This window comes from Canis lupus, chromosome 2 (assembly GCF_048164855.1).
Source record: "Canis lupus baileyi chromosome 2, mCanLup2.hap1, whole genome shotgun sequence".
NCBI lineage: Eukaryota > Metazoa > Chordata > Mammalia > Carnivora > Canidae > Canis > Canis lupus.
In genome coordinates, this window is record NC_132839.1 from 60,097,352 (window position 1) to 60,115,383 (window position 18,032).

Sequence of the window (18,032 nt, forward strand, 5' to 3'; positions counted from 1 at the left end):
CATCAGGCCATAATGGTTTCCAATAAAACTGCTTCCATGAGGCTGAGCAAATAAGATGATCTGGGAGGTCAGTGTGTCCTTAGAGTCAAGCCAAGCAGAAAAACCAGCCAGCTCACCTGTTTCTCTTCTGCGGTCCTCCCCCACTGCAGGGGCCCTGGCAAGAAAGAAAGCACCGCTCCACCCAAAGCCAACCTTCCCTGATGTGGGCACCACACGGCGCACCTGCAGAGGGGGAGGGGCAGGGGTGACTTCTGCTGCACCCAATCCGGTCCTCAGCCGTGTTCATAACTTTTGCCTGGTGCACACACAGAGCGGCAGATCTGTAGGAAACATAATCTACCTCCTAAAGAAAGCTTTTATTCACCTCTTGTTTTCTATATTTGTGTCCAGCTTTACTGAGATATAATTACATACATCGTATAAGTTTCAGGTGTGTGAGTTCAACTTGCTGATTTGAGTGGCTTAAATGCTGCAAGATGATTACACCATAGCATCAGCTAACATCTCCACCATGTCACATGATTACCATTTCTCTTTTGTGATATCTAAGATCTACTTTCTTAGCAACTTGCAAATACAGAAGACAGTGCTATTAACTATAATCACACCATGCTGTCCATTAGATCCCAGAGCTTCTTCATCTTGCAACTGGAAGCTTGTACCCTTTGGCCAATATCTCCCCATTTCCCCCACTCCCAGCTCCTGGCACTCACCATCCCCATCTCTGTGACTTTGGCCTTTGTAGATTCCACATATGAGTGAGATCATATGACATTTGTCTCTCCCTGTCTGCCTTATTTCACTTAGTATAATGGCCTCAATTTCATCCACATCACCATGAGCTCTGTATTTAAACTGGCAAAAAGCACAGGATGCTTTTTGTACTTCTGGTCAGGGAAATGATACAGAGGAAGAGGCCTCTACTTCCGCTGTCCAGCCAGGACGGCAAGGGAGAAGGTCGCTCTCTGGAGATGCAGCAGCAGGAAGGTCAGACAAAGCCCAGTGCAGAGCTTGGCCTGGCCGGCGTCTGCAGCAGACGGCTTCCCAACGAGGGCCACAGCACGGTCTCCCATCCCATCTGCTCTTCCACGGTGGACTTGGCCTTGCCCACATCCGAGGGCAGAGTCTGCCTCCCCTTGAACCTGGGAAAGCCGGTGACTCAACTGAACTCAAGCCACACCCAGGAAGTCAGATTTTCCACCTGTTTCCTAACCCTGATCTGGGAAAGCCAGCTGCCCCCTAAGGAGTCCATCCACCCTGAAGCCACCATGCTAGAGAGGCCATGTCGACTGTCCCAGGGGAGCCCTGCCTCCCAGCCGTCCCCACCACACCTGAACATATGAGTGAAACCCTCTCAGATCCTGCACACCCGCCTCCCCACCAGCTTAAAAGGGGGGCTCAACACATGTCATGCAGAGCCAATTTGTCCAGCCAAGCCCTGCCCAAATTCCTGACCCACAGAATCTAGAAGACATAATAAAATGGTTGTCACCTTAAGTCGCTAAGACGTAGAGTGGTTTGTCAAGTAGTAACAGTAACCGAAACACCCACTGTGTGACTTCAGGCATGCAACCTGACCTTTACAGGGCTCTGTTTCCTGATATACAGAAAGGAGTCACTCCTACCACCCCCCAGGGTAGGTATAAAGTTCCAATGGCACATGACACTGTAGCAGTCAACAAATGGTAGCATCACCTGTCACCCTGACTGCCGCCACCACGGTCCTTCTCCCACACAGCTAAGAGAGTTGAAGATGCAGATACAGAGCATGAGTCCTCCCCAAACAGCCAAAGTCCATCACCATCAGACACATATCAAGAGACAACGAAACAGCCATAAGTCACCATGCACCACAGCTGAAATCAATTCTTTTTTTTCCCTCAAGCAGGAGAGATGGAGACTGATGGGTTGGCTGTAATCTACAGTTTGTGCCAGAGGTGCATATACACATGGACTTACTCTTTTAAAGATCACCCAAACAAAAATCTTTGCTAAATTTTATTTTTATTTTAGTAGACAACATGATATTCAAATCTTTCATTCAAGCCCTTAAAAGCTCTCCAATCCTTTCACCAAGAAATTGCATTCCCAGATAGCCAGAGACAAGAATATCCTGAAATATGGGAAAATATACATTCACAAGGATGCTCATCACACCTTACTTTAAATTAAAACACCCGGAGTTGGGATGCCAGTGTCCAGGAGTGGGGAGGTCTGTCCACCCTCGACCCATGGTGATCTGCGCTCCCAGCCTCCGGAGCACTCTTGCATTGACCAGACCACGAGAGGAGGCTCAACCGTCTTCCCTCTACCAGGGCACACCACCAACCCTCCCAGCCAATTTCCCCTTCCTGCAACACTCACCTCCACCTCCACCATGGCCCACCCCAGCAGCCTCACTGGCAGGAGGTCTTTCCCACCTCTCCTTGAGATTCTCACACCCCACTCTGATCTTCATCCCCCTCCCCACTTTACTCTCCAAACTCCCAAAGACCTCTGACAATACCTTCTCTCCCACTCTGATGGGCTGCTCCTCTGCTCCAGACTCAGCCTCTCTGCCCTGCCCCCACGCTTCAACGGGGTCTCAGCTATGGGGCCCCACTGCCTCCCAGCCCCCATCACACTGTATCATGACCATCTGTGTATGCCTCCCTGCTTCCAGACCTTCTCCAGGGAAGGGTTGCACCTTATTCCTCTTTCCCACACCCCGACCTCACCCCCTACACACACCCACTGCAGGCAAATACCCCAGTCTGATGAAGGAATCCATACCTAGCTATTGAGTGAAAAATTATATCTACGTGGTGGACTATTATGCAGCCATTAAAAATTATTTACTTGGGCATTATGATAATATGCGGAAATGTTTCAGCATGTTAACTATTTTAAAAGATACAAACTGTATTTCTGACCATCTATAGGGGAGTGGTAAGTAGGAAATATAACAAAACTGGAACAATGTTTCTGGGGCCAGCGACATCAGGATGTTATTACCCTACCCCGCCCCCTTTATTCTACTCCCTGCATTTTCAAAAATTTCTGTAATGAGAAAATAAATAGGAAATAAAATTAAAATCTTCTTGCACTGGGCATCTTAACATACACGAAACTTGGCTCCCGCAGTCTGATGATATGGGACACATTATGATGATGGATTATATTTTCACAGCTTCAATAAAGAGCCTTACCTCTCCTTGAGGCTATAAAATATTCAGGGTTGTTTTTATCACCTTTCACATTGAAAGCTGGTGTAGCAGCCACTATTGTCAGCCTCTGACTCCTTCAGCCAGTTCATTCCATGATGGATGGTTCCAAAACAGACAGGCTGGCTGGAGGTCTGCGCAATGAGCACAGTGGAGGGAAGGCGTGTGTCCCTCTCACAGTGATCCATGGGCTGCCTGGCCATTCCCACAGTGAGGAATTTGCATTATTTAATATTCTTGAGCTGCTGCCTTCAATAAGGAGGATATTGACTGTAATCTTCCAGCCAGGGTTTAGAACACTGTGGAAGGGCCATGCAGTATTAGATACTGCAATTTGGAATGAGCACAGGGAGCTCTCAGTTTGGGGAACCAAAAAAATGACGGTGTATGCCCAAATTATTCAAAGGGATCTTTTTTTTTTTTTTATTGGTGTTCAATTTACTAACATACAGAATAACACCCAGTGCCCGTCACCCATTCACTCCCACCCCCCGCCCTCCTCCCCTTCTACCACCCCTAGTTCGTTTCCCAGAGTTAGCAGTCTTTACGTTCTGTCTCCCTTTCTGATATTTCCCACACATTTCTTCTCCCTTCCCTTATTTTCCCTTTCACTATTATTTATATTCCCCAAATGAATGAGAACATATAATGTTTGTCCTTCTCCGACTGACTTACTTCACTCAGCATAATACCCTCCAGTTCCATCCACGTTGAAGCAAATGGTGGGTATTTGTCATTTCTAATAGCTGAGTAATATTCCATTGTATACATAAACCACATCTTCTTTATCCATTCATCTTTCGTTGGACACCGAGGCTCCTTCCACAGTTTGGCTATAGTGGCCATTGCTGCTAGAAACATCGAGGTGCAGGTGTCCCGGCGTTTCATTGCATTTGTATCTTTGGGGTAAATCCCCAACAGTGCAATTGCTGGGTCGTAGGGCAGGTATATTTTTAACTGTTTGAGGAACCTCCACACAGTTTTCCAGAGTGGCTGCACCAGTTCACATTCCCACCAACAGTGTAAGAGGGTTCCCTCAAAGGGATCTTAATAACCAATCTGGAAATTACTTTTTTAAGATTTTATTTATTAACTTATTTATTTGGTGGGAGGAGAGAGTGTGTGCACACGAGCACGAGGGAGAGGTAGAGGGAGAGAGAGAATCTTCAGCAGACTCTGTGCTGAGTATGAAGCCCGGCACGGGGCTCAAACTCACACAACACTGAGATCACGGCCTAAGCTGAAACTAAGAGTTAGATGCTCAACCAAGCCACTCAGGTGTCCCAAGTTAAATTTAAGGTCTGTGACTTAAAAAAAAAAAAAAAGTTTTAAGTCTTTAAAAACTCTCTTATTGATGCCTATAAGTGTATATACAAACTTATATATAAGTATAAAATTAAATAGTAAAGCCAATAAAATAAAATAGTAAATAGTAAAACCAATAATCTTTTTAAGATTGTATTTATTCCTGAGAGACACAGAGAGAGGCAGAGACACAGGCAGAGGGAGAAGCAGGCTCCCTATGGGGAGCCCAAAGCAGGACTGTATCCCAGGATCCTGGGATCACGACCTGATCCAAAATCAGACACTCAACCACTGAGCTACCCACATGCCCCCAAACCAATATTTATTTAGTACAGCAATTTAAAACATTAGAAACATTGATAATTCAAGTGTTTTTATTTCTTTGTAAAAACAAATGCAAGGAGAGTAGTTGGGACGGTGCTGCTCCTGCTGACCGTACGACTGCTGGCACCTTGTCTGTGCCCAGAGACCCGTCCTCCCAAGCTCAGGTCAGCTTCCAAGATTTTACTCCGTGCACTTCTAACATCATGAAACATCTAGAGTCCGTGAGTTCTCTTGTACTCAGTGGCCCTGTATTTAGCAGCTGTAAGCGAGAGTCTCACCAGGCAACAGCTTCAACATCCCCAGGATCGGCAATTTCCTCTGTAATTCTGCTCACATTCCGCTCACATTTCCCCTCCAGGGAATCACCTTTCACTCCCTTGTTGAACATCATCTTTGTTGACTAACTCCCATTTCTTGATTTTTCATTTTTGTAAAGCGTCACATGAGTTTATCATGGGGAGACAAGGAGGTAGCACTACCACGTGCTTTGCTGTTTGTGTGTGAACTAACAGGTGTGTGGTGGCCAACCAACGACAGACACAGAAAGAAGTGACTTGGTCACAGTCCCCAGTGCACATCTGTCATTTATTTAGCGATCTGTACACTGAGAAAGTAGTAGCAAAGTTTGTACTCTAGGCAGTCCTCATGGTTACCTTGCCATGGTAGCTCAAGTTTGATCCACGTGGCTGTGGGTCTGGCGTGATTTAACTGGAACTGTGGGAACTGAAATCTGTACAAACCTGACCTTTGCAAAAAGAAGACTATTTATGCTCAGGGAATTTGGCCAGGGGCAGGTGTGGCATTTGTTCACTTGGTCACTCAAACATGTGCTCACCTAGCATCTGGCCAGTGGCAGGTGCTGAGCCATGTAAGAGGAAGCAGATATGTCCAATATATGTATCTACTGAGGTCTCATGGGGTAGGATTCTAGGTCCTGTGTTTCAGTCTGGGTTCCAGTCCTGTCTTATGATCTGAGCTGAGTCACTCTCCTGGTTGGGACTGGGAATGAAGATTCTTTAGTCGTAAGTAACAGAAATTGACACAGGCTGACATACACAAGAAGGAAGTTCCTGGAAGGTTCTGGAAGAGCTACAGAATCAAGGACAGCATAGCAGTTGGACAAGGGGCCTCACAAGGAGCAGGAACTAGGCACAACTGGGAATTCAAAGTGAGAATCCATAACTAGTTCAGTTATCTACCGCTATATAACAAATCTCAAAATTCAAGGGCTTCCAACAGAAACCACTGCTCTTGTTCATGAATCTGCCACCTGGCTAGGTCTTGGTAAAGATGCATGCACCCCCTGAGCAACCTGCCCAGGGTCTCCCAGCTGATAAAGGGTGAGGAGGTCCCTGGAAGGAGAGAGGGGCACACCCCAGGGGCTGACTCCCAGGATCCAGGCAACCACTCATCAGCCATCTAGACCCATCAGGCAACTGGGAGCCAGACACAGGTTGGGGACACTCTGGGCAAAACTGTAATCTTTCCAAAAGAATAACAAATTTCTTCTGCAGTCAGTAGTCTGAAAATGGAATAGAGGACTGGCCTCAAACAGGAAAGACCTAAGAGACAGAACAGCCCCAAGCAGGTGCGGGACTGGGGATCCTGCTTCAAACCCAGCAACCAGAAAAGAGCATTTTTGAGACAAATGGGGACCTTGCCAAGATGGATGAGAATCAGATGGGAAGGCATTAGTGCTCATTCTGTCATGGAGGGTGGCGGCACTTGGTCAGGTAAGACATGTCCTGGCCTACTGAGGTACAGGTAAGATGACAGGAGTCCTAAATTGGCTTAAAAATTCTTCAGTCAGGGGATCCCTGGGTGGCTCAGCAGTTTAGCATCTGCTTTTGGCCCAGGGCGTGATCCTGGAGCCCTGGGATCGAGTCCCATGTTGGGCTCCCTGCATGGAGCCTGCTTCTCCCTCTGCCTGTGTCTCTGCCGCTATCTGTGTCTCTCGTGAATAAATAAATAAAATCTTTAAAAAAAATTCTTCAGTCAAAAGGAGAGGAAAGTTAATGAAGGAGGCATGGTGCAATCTTCAGAGCAGCTGGACCAAGGCCATGGGCAAGGAGCGATCCCAAATACTACTTCCTCTACCTTACCACATACTTGAAAGTTTCATTGAAACTTTTTTGAAATTGGGGTGCCTAGGTGACTCAGTTGGTGAAACGTCTGTCTTCAGCCCAGGTCATGATCTCAGGGCTCTGGGATAGAGCCCCACTTCGGGCTCCCTGCTCAGCTGGTAGTCTGGTGCTCCCTCTCCCTCTGCCTCTCCCTCCTGCTTGTGTGCTCACTCTCTCATGCTCTCTCTCTCAAATAAACAAATAAAATCTTTTTTTAAAAAAAACTTTTTTGAAATTGAAAAAAAACTCTAAAAGCTGATACTAACAATATAAGTAGCTGCGTTTTATGGAGATTTATGTCCAGTATACCGACTATTTCACCCAATACTCACAGAAAGCCCAGGTGGCTTGTAGTTCTCTCTGCCTCACAGGCGGGGAACCAGGTTCTGAGGCTGAAGCACCTGCCAGCTGGGCCAAGACCAGAGCTCAGGCCCCTGGAGTCTAGGCCCCAAACTCCAGCACTGGTGGCCCCAAAGTTCAGGGCTACAACCTCTGTAGGGTAGAGGAATACAGGAAGCCAGGCGAGCCCAGAGGAAGCCCCAGGCCTGAGCTGGCGATCCTATCCCTGCTTGGGGCAGCTGGGACCTCTGAGCTGCTTTGTTCTCCCTCAATGCGCCATTCAGCCCAGGACTCTGGGGGACAATAGCTTCCAGTGTACAAGGAGGCAGTGCCCATCCTGGACAGCACAGTGGCTCCCAGGTGGGCCCTTCACCCTGAGCTGGCTGGCAACTGCTTCTTGGGTTCAGACAGAAGAGCCTGGATGCTATTCGGGACAAGCCTATGCATGTTGCTTTGCACACGCTGTCCTGCCTGCCTGGAATGTACTAGAATGCCATGTCCCAAAGGGCATCACTCCCTCACCTGGGGAATGCCACTCCCTTCAGTGCCAAAGCACCTGTCCTCTCTAGAACTGCGACCATCCCCTACCCCCACCCCTCATTCTGTGAAAGTGATCCCTTCTCTCCCTGGCCCTTCTCAATTGTCTTTAACCACACACATGGATGTAACGGATGCACTGCTGCATGCTCAGCATGACCACACCAGGCAGTCCTGGGTTCAAATCCCAGACCCTTCTAAGCCAGGCACATAATCAGAGCTCAACGGATCTCCTGTCCCTGCCCTGTCAGTTCCTCCATACAGTGTGGAGGTCAGGAGTGTGGGTTCTGCAGGCAGATGGGCTGCATTCAAACCCCAGCTCTGCCCCTTATGGGGTTTGACTCTGGGCCAGTGCCCAAACCTCAGCTTTCTCCCCTGTAAAATGGGGAAAATACATACAACACCAGGTTTTGTTAGGATCCAATAAGATAATGGACTTAACATCACATCTGCATATAGTATGTACTCAATAAATGGCTAATCATAATGATGGCTTTTATGTTTGTTTTACAGTTATTTAATACTAAAGTCCACACAGGTCATTCTGCGCGAGGGCCGCAGGATACCATTGCAGTGAGAAAGAGGCATCTCTCTTACAGGGCCTGGTTTAACTAGGACTCCCCAGGGTACTCTGCCGGACACAGCTCTCTCTCAATGGCACCCAAGACCCTGGGAGAGACAGGCTCACATTTCAAGGACACAGCCTGGACTGCGAACACAAAATGAAACCGGGAGCAAAGAGTTATCGAAACGTGCCTTCTGGGACCTGGAGCATTGGCCCCAGAGGCAGTGAGACCAGAGAAGGGATTCAAGGGGCCGTCTAGGAGAGCAGAGAATAGAGAGCAAACTGTTCTGTGTGCCAGCTGGGAGACCTGAGTGGAGAGACAGGGCTGCAGCCCATAGGGGCTCACAGGAAGACATCACCAAAGCAGAGCCCCAGGGGACATGGTGCCAAATGGGTGTGAACACCTGAAACAGACAGCCAAAAGACACTTCTCGATACTGTCCTACCTGGTGGTGTGGCATCATTTAATGCCGGTGGTCCATCCTTCTTCCCTCCCCGGTCCCCTCCTAGCTGGATTGCCAGGCCTGGGACTCCACAGCCCTCCTGGTCCATTCCCACTTGGGTGATTACCCCACCTGAGCCATAGACTTCTCATTCTCTGTCCTTTAAATGTTGGTGAACCTCGGGTTCTATCTGAGCTGTCTCCTCTCCCTGCTCTTACCCCTCCTCACCCTCCCCACCCCAGCAACATGGGCATCTTCTGTGCCCAGAACACAGTGGCAGCTCCAGAGATATTCCAGTGAGTGAGTGAGTGAGTGAGTGAGTGAGTGAATGAGTAAATGAATGACAGCAATGAACTTGCTCCTCAATACTGCACGTCCAGCATCTAACATCACCCCTCCCTCCCCCAGCCTCTAAGGGGGAGCAGTAAATGTCTGTTGAACAAAGTGGAAAAAAATGTCCCACCTCATTGGTATTCAGACATAAATTAAAACAAATATTTTTCATCTATGATATTTGCAGAGGTCGAATGAATTAGGATACCAAATGCTGATTAGCATGTGGCAAAACAGAAAAATTCTCTGGAGAATAATTTGGCAGTGTCAAGAACATTAAACACATTCATAATTTTTACATAAAATTGCATGCATAGGATTCTCTCTTAAGAAATTATTCCAAAGTTAGGGGGAGGGATGGGACTAGGGTATCATCTTATATGACTGGTGCTCATTGGCTCAGCATCAGGAATGCTTATATAAGGGGAAAAAAGCCATCTCATTATCCAACAATCAGGGGGTGATTAATTGAACTGTGGCACACCTATCACAGGGATAATGCACAGCCAATGAAAGATGGCATCTTGGGGCGGGACTGAGGTTACCAGTTAGGCATCCCTCTCACCTACTGGACTTGAGACCACACAGGGAAGGTGGACAAGAGGGAAAATTTTTAAAAAATATGCTTTATTTTATGTATGCTTTATTAATGGTAATGGGGGTGGAGCCAGGGACCCCTAGTCTACAGCCCCTCCCCTTGGGCCTGTAGGGGTTGAGAGGTTTAAAGGCTGGCATCTGCAATGAAAGACCTGCAGGCCCCTCCTTGGAACAGCCCCCAAGATGAGGGGTCCAGTGGGTAGGGGAGGAACAGGTGGGATGCCAGACAAGGATTCTTAACCCCCTAGAATTCCAGCCTGTCCCCTACAGCAAAGGAGGGCCAATTTTATCATTTATAGGGCCCAGTGCAAAAATGTAGAGCACCTTGTTCAAAAAGCAGGGGGAAAGTATCATTTAAGATACTAAAATATAACGCTCTTTCATTTTCCCCATGACTTGCCATGGTGTTATTGCCACTTAATGCCAATAGAAAAAAATAAAAGTTTAAATTACTAGTAAGCATGAATAGTGCCAGTCATCATTCTATTATGCAATTCCAGTTTTAAATGCAAATGTGAGAGTATTTAACTGGAATGCAAAATCACTGAAATACACAATTCCTATCTGGTAGCTTCCATATGCACATGTAGCTCACTCTTACAGGGCAGTGGGAAACCAGCTTATCTGGTTTTATTTCACTTTTTGATGTTTGTACATCCCACACACGCTCCTCCACCCTTGGCTCAATGATGAATAAGGGTTGAAAGGAAAGGACCATGGATGTCCCATCCTCTCCTTTCCTTTCTTTCTGGGTCATCATTTTCAGTATCAGTGATTAGCTCACACAAGGATATAACATGGGTAAGAGGGTATGATAACCAGCTTCCTTGGTCCCTCATGCGCTTTGGAATGTCACTTCCTCCCTTCAGTATCCAAATCAAGTTCTGGTTCAGAAGAGTGGCTTCTCCAGGCTGTGAGCACCCACCGCGGCCTGCAGAGTCATGGGCACAGAACGCACAGGAGCTCAGTGGCACTCAAAGCCCACATGTGGTGTGTACAGGAGCCGCACAAAACAGCCAAAACACATGTTGTGTGCATCACCTCTGCTCAGGTGCCCGCCCTACCATCTCATCACATGTCACTTATAAAATCTGGGTTCAGATACAAAATTATAAAAATTTCAACAAGGCAACAGCGCAACATGAAATCAAAAACAGGAGGGTGCAACTGGACAAGTTCCAGCCAAGCACTGGAAAACTATTATAGGGTCATGCTTCTTTTAAAAAGTCGCCTTCAACATGGTTTATGTTTATATAGAGTGATTATAGTTCTTATTAAACACAGATGTGAGCATTAAAAAAAGACTGGAAGGAACTCCCACAAATTGCTAACAATGTGCATAACTGTGCGGTACTCTGGAGACTGTCCTTTCCCCTTCGTCCCCGTGGTGACTCCAGTCCTGGTCCTTAAACCCAGGGTTACACATAGCCATGCTTCCCCTTCTCAGGACCCATAACACCTCTTGCCAAAAACATCCCTTAGCTCAGTGGGCCTTCAAGGATAAAACCCAAAAGCTGTAGCAAGTGTAAAACAACCAGGAGACAATGTGGAAAGGTTTTATTAGAATTTGATTCCCATCTTGCAGGAAGAAAATGAGAAAAAGCCTACTCCATGACTGCACCAATCTTTCAGTTAGGATTGATTAAAAATAAGTGAGTATGTTGCTTACACCGTGGGAGCTGACCCCCTCAACAGTTTGGGGAAACTGGTAACAACAGTAACCCCTCCACATGGGCAGACCTTTAGTGTCTACGTGGCCTTTGCGCCTCAGGGCTGTGTGACGACCCAGGGCAGGAGGCAGTGCAAGGAGCCTGAGGCTCCGAGAGGTGGTGTGGCTGAACCGAGAACACCCAGAGGTGTGCCCCCTGCAGCTGCCTTCACTGCCCCCACCCCTGAAATGGAGACAGCATGAGCTTGGAAAACTCTAGGATTGTGATGGAAGTGATGTTCCTAACTGGAAGGGAAGGGGCGACGATTCAGCCGTCCATCCACAGCTTGATTTTCCAAACCAGAGGCTGGATCTACCCACTGTTCCTTGGAGCTGGCTTTAGGGCAGTGCCACAAGCGACACCATCTGAGCCTCCACTGCCCTGTGGAGTGCCGATGGGGTGAGGTCAGCCAGTCTGACAATGGTTCTAAGGGCTATTCTAACTCTCACCCCTAAGAAGGAGGCATTACTGTTGGCAGACAACATTTATTGAGCCCTGACCAGGCCCCAGGCTCTGGGCCGTGCATGTTTACACCCATCGAACCCATCTCACACCATGAATGCACTGAGGGTGTTCCTTCCATGGAGCAGGGTGGGGGGCTCATGACATGTCACAGCATCAAACTGTACATCCCACATTTCAAGTGCTCTAAGCAGCAATCCAGAGAAGACGCTAAGACTCCATAAGAATGTGTGACCTGCCCAAGATGGTGAACCCAGAGTCAGACCCCACTTGGAACGCAGGTCTCCTGACACCAGATCCTGGGATATCTCATTTGGCTGGAAATGCATTCTCAGGAAGGCCAAGGATGAAAAACCAGAACACAGCAGCTTTGACTACAATAAAAGAGATCACGGATGGTTCCTAAAACACAAAGCAAACGCATCAAACTCCCTCATGGTTTTGGGGACATCGTGGCCATGAGTGCCAGGACAGCCCCCTGGTCTTCTGGATAACTGGGAGAGAGGGTGTTGTCAGCTACAAGTCAAAGAATCTTGGCCTAAAGTGTGATGCAATGAGGAAATGTGCCGGCTGATGGAACTAGACGCCCAAAGGTGGGTAGACAGCAGGCCTGATTAACCCAGGGAATCACAATGTCCTCAGCTGCCACTCGCTCTCTGCCCAGACACCAACAGGGTTGTTGGCTTAGGACTTACTGCCTTCGTGATCTCAGAGCGGCTGCCGGCAACAATGGGGGATTCCCTGTTCCTTCACAAGAGAGAGACCGGCTTCCTGCAGCTCTGCTTCCCACTCAACCCCCAGAACTGTTTCCCATGTCCTGAAACCAGTCAGTGCAAGAGGGACACACTGCTCTTAAGACCAAGCTGGCCCAGCCTACGGCCACAGGTCTCTGGCTGGAAACCACTATGCTCTTGGTGGGGTGAGGCACTGGGTATTGGGGAGGTTAGTCTCAGTACCCTCCATAGGGGGCACATGTGGCTGAATGCTGGTCTCTCGCCAACAGCATGCCTCTCCAGTGTGGTCTAGGCCTGGGCAGAAGGTAGATATTATTCCCACGCTATTAGTTCAAAACACAAGGACATGCAGTGGAAAGTGCCCGAATGCCAGGTTCAGACAAGCCTGCGACATCCCCCCAACCATACCAACTCCTTGTCTGAGCCCTGCTTTATTTCTTCAACCACACAGTCTGTGGGAATATGCCCATGGCCCTGAAATCACATGGAACTTATGCGGATGGCAAGCATATGGGGTCAACAATGCAGAGGTGCCTTTCTTTCCGTGGACAGGAGAGGTGCGCATGTATGACAGAGGTTAATGGCTGAGATGGCTGAGGGAGGAAAAGCTGGGACTACGGTCCTAGCAGGAAAGGGTGGCCCTCAAGTGCCTTCCCCTCCAGGTGCCTGGGAGAGACTACTGCTTCCCAAAGAGGCCCAGCCTCTGCCACCTGCCCTGGGCCGTTGGCCCCCCGTGTCTGACCCCTCACTGCCTGCCGAGGACTACACCCAGCAGAGAATGGGCCTGGAAAACACAGCTAGGTGAAAGGGATGAAGGGATTTGCAGACCAGTCTAGCCTAGGGACACCCACTTCACTCACCCCAAAGCTCAGCTCTGTGGCTGCAGCAAGGGAACACACAGCCAGACCTCCCGGCACTCTCCTACCCCTGGCAGTCCCTCTCTCAAGGGTCCAAGTCCTTCTACTGTCTTGAGAGACTTAATCGTACTGCTCTTCCCAACACCCACCCAATCTTTACAAAGTTCTCTGTGTCCCAGGGTGGCCTGCACCCATGCTTAGTGATCACAACAACACTCAATCAGCTGAGCTGTGCCAAGAGTTGTGGGAAGGGGGGATTTAAAAAAAAAAAAAAAAAAAAAAGCTGCTCTAATTCATACCAAGGTATGAATGACTAACAACACCTAAACTCTTCCCAAAGTATTTGAGATTTTACAAGAGACTCAGGAACTCAAGCAGGACTCCCACTGGCAAAGATGGTGTTAAATGTGAGAACTAAAGGATGAGGAGTCAGCCATGAGAAGAACAGGAGGAGGATATTCTAGATAGAGAACACAGCCAGTGCAAATACCATGAGGTAAGAAAAAAAAAAATGACCTGCAGGTCATCTGGATGGCTCAGTTGGTTAAATGTCTGCCTTCAGCTCAGGTCATGATCTCAGGGCCCTAGGATAGAGCCCCACATCTGGCTGCCTGCTCACCGGGGAGCCTGCTTCTCCCTCTCCCACTGCTCCCCCTGCTCCTGCTCTCTCTCTCTCTCTCTCTTGCTATCTCTGTGTCAAATAAATAAATAAAATCTTAAAAAAAAAATGACCTGCTTAAGGCACAGGAAGTAGACCAGAGCCACTGGGGTGTAGTGAGCGAGCATTTGTAGGCCAAATGACCAGGTGGAACAGGAATCTGTACACCTGGGTCTTTTGCAAAATCTCAGCATCTATTATCTGCTCATGAAGCTCTTCCAGGAACCTTATAAATTATACCAGTGTCATTGATTACATGCCTCCAATAGACCAAGCACTGTGCTGGGTATTTTCTGTATTAGCATAATCACTGATTGTCCCAACAAGCAATAATGCAAGATAAGTTATTATTCTTTCTCCCTTTATAAAGGGAGAAAGTGAAGCTCAGAAAGGTTTAATAACTTGTCCAAGATTATACAGCATATGAAGAATCAGAAGCCAGATTTGAACACAAGTCTATCTGACATCGAAATCTGTGATCTACCCTGTGCTCTGAGCACAAAAGGCAATATACAACACTGGGCGAGTCTTTTTTCATGCAAGGAGGCCAGAAATCTCATATAATTCTAACAATTATAGTTATTGCTTCCTCTCCTAGACCCTACCGTCCCTAAGAACAAGAATTTCTGATCTTGCTGGTCTCGGATCCCAGCCTCCAAGCTCTATGTCCCATATATCCTGGCACTCAGTCTGGGACATGGACAAGGTCAAGACTCGGTTTCTTCCATAAAATGGGGATGGTCTTGTGTGAGGTCCCAGCATACAGAAGGTGCTAAGCATACTTCAGCTGCCAGTTAACAATTTAGAGTTCTGAGCTGGCTCCCTCGTCCACCAACCCACCTGACCCTCACAACCCACCTGACCCTAAGACCTGGCAGGCAGGATGGTATTATTCATCCCCTTCTACAGATGGGGAAACCAAGACTTCGTGCGAAGAGCTTCCTCTCAATATCACAGAGCTCCCTTCTAGAACGTAGGCTGCCCAAGGGCAGAATCTTGGTCTAGTCCCCAGGGCTAAAACAGTGACTGGCACGTAGAAGGTGTTCAGTAAATATTTGTTGAATGAATGAAGAGGAATTAAAAACATCACTTCTTCCTCAAACTATGCACCTCCCCCTCGCTCTCCTCTGCTAAGAGCTGGTAAATGTATGGAAGAAAGCTGGGAAGGAAGAGGGTGGGATGAAGAAGGAATTAATGTTTGCAGATGTCCACTATGGGTCAGGCATGGGGCTTTGTACTTTTAATTACAGAGTCCTGCATCCTATCCCATCATCCTCAGTATAGAGATGAGAAAACAGAGATTTCCTGCAGAAAGCCAGACCGGAATGACCTGCCAAGATCCCCTCTCAGCCAGAGCCAGAGCACTAGGGCACCTGCCAACAACCCAGAGGCCTCTTCACCCTCCAACGCTCGTGACTCGGCAGCCTGCAAGCAGAAAGCACACCCCAACGCTGGCTGATTCTTCCTCAACCTCACCGAGGCAGGCGATAAAGGGCCGCCTTCAGCTCCCTGGGCCCCTGGAAGCCCTAGCTTGGGGGCTGAGCCCTCACCCAGCCAGGCAGCCCTGTCCCCCCTCCCCCCACCCCCATCAGCAAAGCATGACTCAGCGGTTCTCCTAGGGGAGCGGGGAAGCGCCACCCCTCAGCATCCCTCCACCCAGGTTACACACCCAGCCTCTGCTCTCCGGGACCAGGGCCCGACAGAGGGGTCCCGCCTCGCGCTGGTCCCACGGTCCCAGGCCTCTGCAGGGCTCGGGCTCCCACTCGGCCTCATTTCCGGCGGGGCCAGGCACTAGGTACGCGGACACCACCCAGGAGTCGAATCACCGCCTCCAAGCCCACACAGGTTCCCTGACACAGGCACCCACGCGCGCCAGGCCCGCGGAGCGCAGTGCCCACGGCCCCTCCCACCGGGGCACCCACCCGGGGACCTCTTGCCACCAACCCACAAACACTTATGCTGCCAGTCTAGCAGCCCCTGGGGAAGGTGCAGCCAGTCCCTAACCCCCCCCCACCTCCGAGGTCTCGGGCACAAGGGTCCCTACTGCTGCATGCAGACACCCCGCGGCTAGCTCTCCCCATCTTCAACCAAGCATTCTCTCCGCGGGCCCCTGGCTGCGGCTTGGGAGCTGTCCCCACCGTTCTCTGGGCAGGGTTGTAGGGGGACCCTGGGAAGTCACTGATCCTTCAGCTCTGACCAGCTGGGTTCGACCACCTCGGGGTGGGGGTTGGGCTTGGGCCAATTTAAGGGATTTCAAACGCAGAGCCCGTTTGGGATGGCATGTCCCACTTTTGGGGGGAAATTCTGACAGTTTGGGGCCAGCTCCTTCTGTCTCAGTATAACTCACTGGGAATAAAAGACCAACCCCAAACCCGCCGCCTTCTCCCACCCACGAGGGGCCCCTGCCTCTGGAAGCACAGGGAGGGGCCCAGGACAGCGAGCCTCTGGAGGGATGGGGGGCGGGGGATTGGGAATCTGGCAATGAATTTTTTTTCCCCCTGGATCCCTCTTCGTCTCCGGGGAGTGGGCAGCCTAGAAAATTCTGTGGGCTTAGGGCTGGGCTGAAATGGCAAACCCAAGATTCCAAGCCATTACATCTCCCGGTTTCTTCGCCAGGTTAGCCGCAGAAACGGCCTTTTTGCAAACGATGGCCAGGGCCGATTCGAGATGCCGCCAGGCCTGGGGGCCGCAAGCTGCCCGCCGGAGGGCGGCGCGGAGGAGGGCGCTGGACAGCGGAGGCCGGCACCCTCGGGCTCCCTCCCTCCGGGACCCGGGGCGGGGCGGGGTGGGGTGGGGTGGGGTGGGGGGGACACGACACACAGCGCGCGGTCCAAACCTTCGGAGGGCATTCGGTGCGACGGCATCCCCACGCCGCGGCCGGCCGGAGGGGGCCTCAGACAACACGTACGTTACCTTCAGTCACATAGCTGTGGTCCCGCAGGAAGCTGTGGTTAATTTTCCGCGTGTCCGTGTCCTCGCCCATTGAAGGCCGTGCCCGGTGCCCTGGGCATGCCCCGCCGCCGCACACCGATGCAATCCGCAGAGGTCGCGCCGGGCGCGCGGGCCATGCCGCCGCAGCCTAGCAGGGGCGCGGGCCGCCGGGGCCCCGGGGGGCGGGCATCGCGGCCGGGGGGCGGCCGGGGACGGGCGGGGCGGCCGGGGCGGGCGCCGCGGTCAGGCGAACGCGCGGCGGGCGGGCGGCGGCCGCGGGTGGGGGCGGGCCGGGGCCCGGGCGCGCATCCCGGCCGGTGCGCGCTGCGTGGTGCGCCCGGCGGCGGCGGCGGCGGCGGCCTGGAGCCCGGGCGCCTGGCTGCGCGGCGGCGGGAGGGGACGCGCGCGGCGCTGCGCCGACCGAGCCGGGGCCGAGCCGGGCTGCGCGGGCTGGGGCCGCCGCCGCCGCCGCCGCTCCGCAGGCCCCTCCCTCGCGCCGCCCGCCCTCCGCCCCCGCGGCCCGCGCAGCCCGCCGCCCGCCGCCCGCCGCCCGCCGCGCGCCCGCCGCCCCGCGCCCTGCAGGTGGAGCCGCGCCCCGGCCCCCGCGGGCGGGCCCCTTCGGCGGCCGGGGGTGCGCGCGCGGGAGGGGGGAGGGGGCGCCTTGGCCGCCCAGGTGCCGGAATTGCGGAAGAGATGCCCCCCGATGGAGGGGTTAGAAGAGGTAGGGCGGGCGGGCAGCTACCGGGGGGCACACTGGAGCACTGAAGACTCGAGAAATGCGGTGGGGGGCAAGCGCCCCTTCGTTGGTAGAGGAGGGTGGGTCGTACAAGTTGAGGACCCCTGGAGCGCAGAACTGGACCGGTGGGGGCGGGGCAAACCCGCATCCTCCGAGGTAAAACTCCGGGAAGTTGG

General features: G+C 51.1%; 1 protein-coding gene across 2 annotated transcripts in view; it reads right to left on the reverse strand.

The window, feature by feature from the left end:
- Positions 1 to 17,294, reverse strand: part of PPP2R2C (protein phosphatase 2 regulatory subunit Bgamma) — a 134,278-nt gene extending 116,984 nt beyond the window's left edge. Inside the window, exon 1 of one of the 2 annotated variants that reach the window (XM_072802507.1) lies at positions 17,103 to 17,294. In XM_072802507.1, the coding sequence (XP_072658608.1) occupies positions 17,103 to 17,172 (70 nt within the window). In that variant the 5' untranslated portion in view covers positions 17,173 to 17,294. Of the gene's footprint in view, positions 1 to 17,025 lie in introns of both variants that reach the window. The other variant, XM_072802517.1, reaches the window with a different exon arrangement.
- Between the last annotated feature and the right edge of the window lie 738 nt (positions 17,295 to 18,032).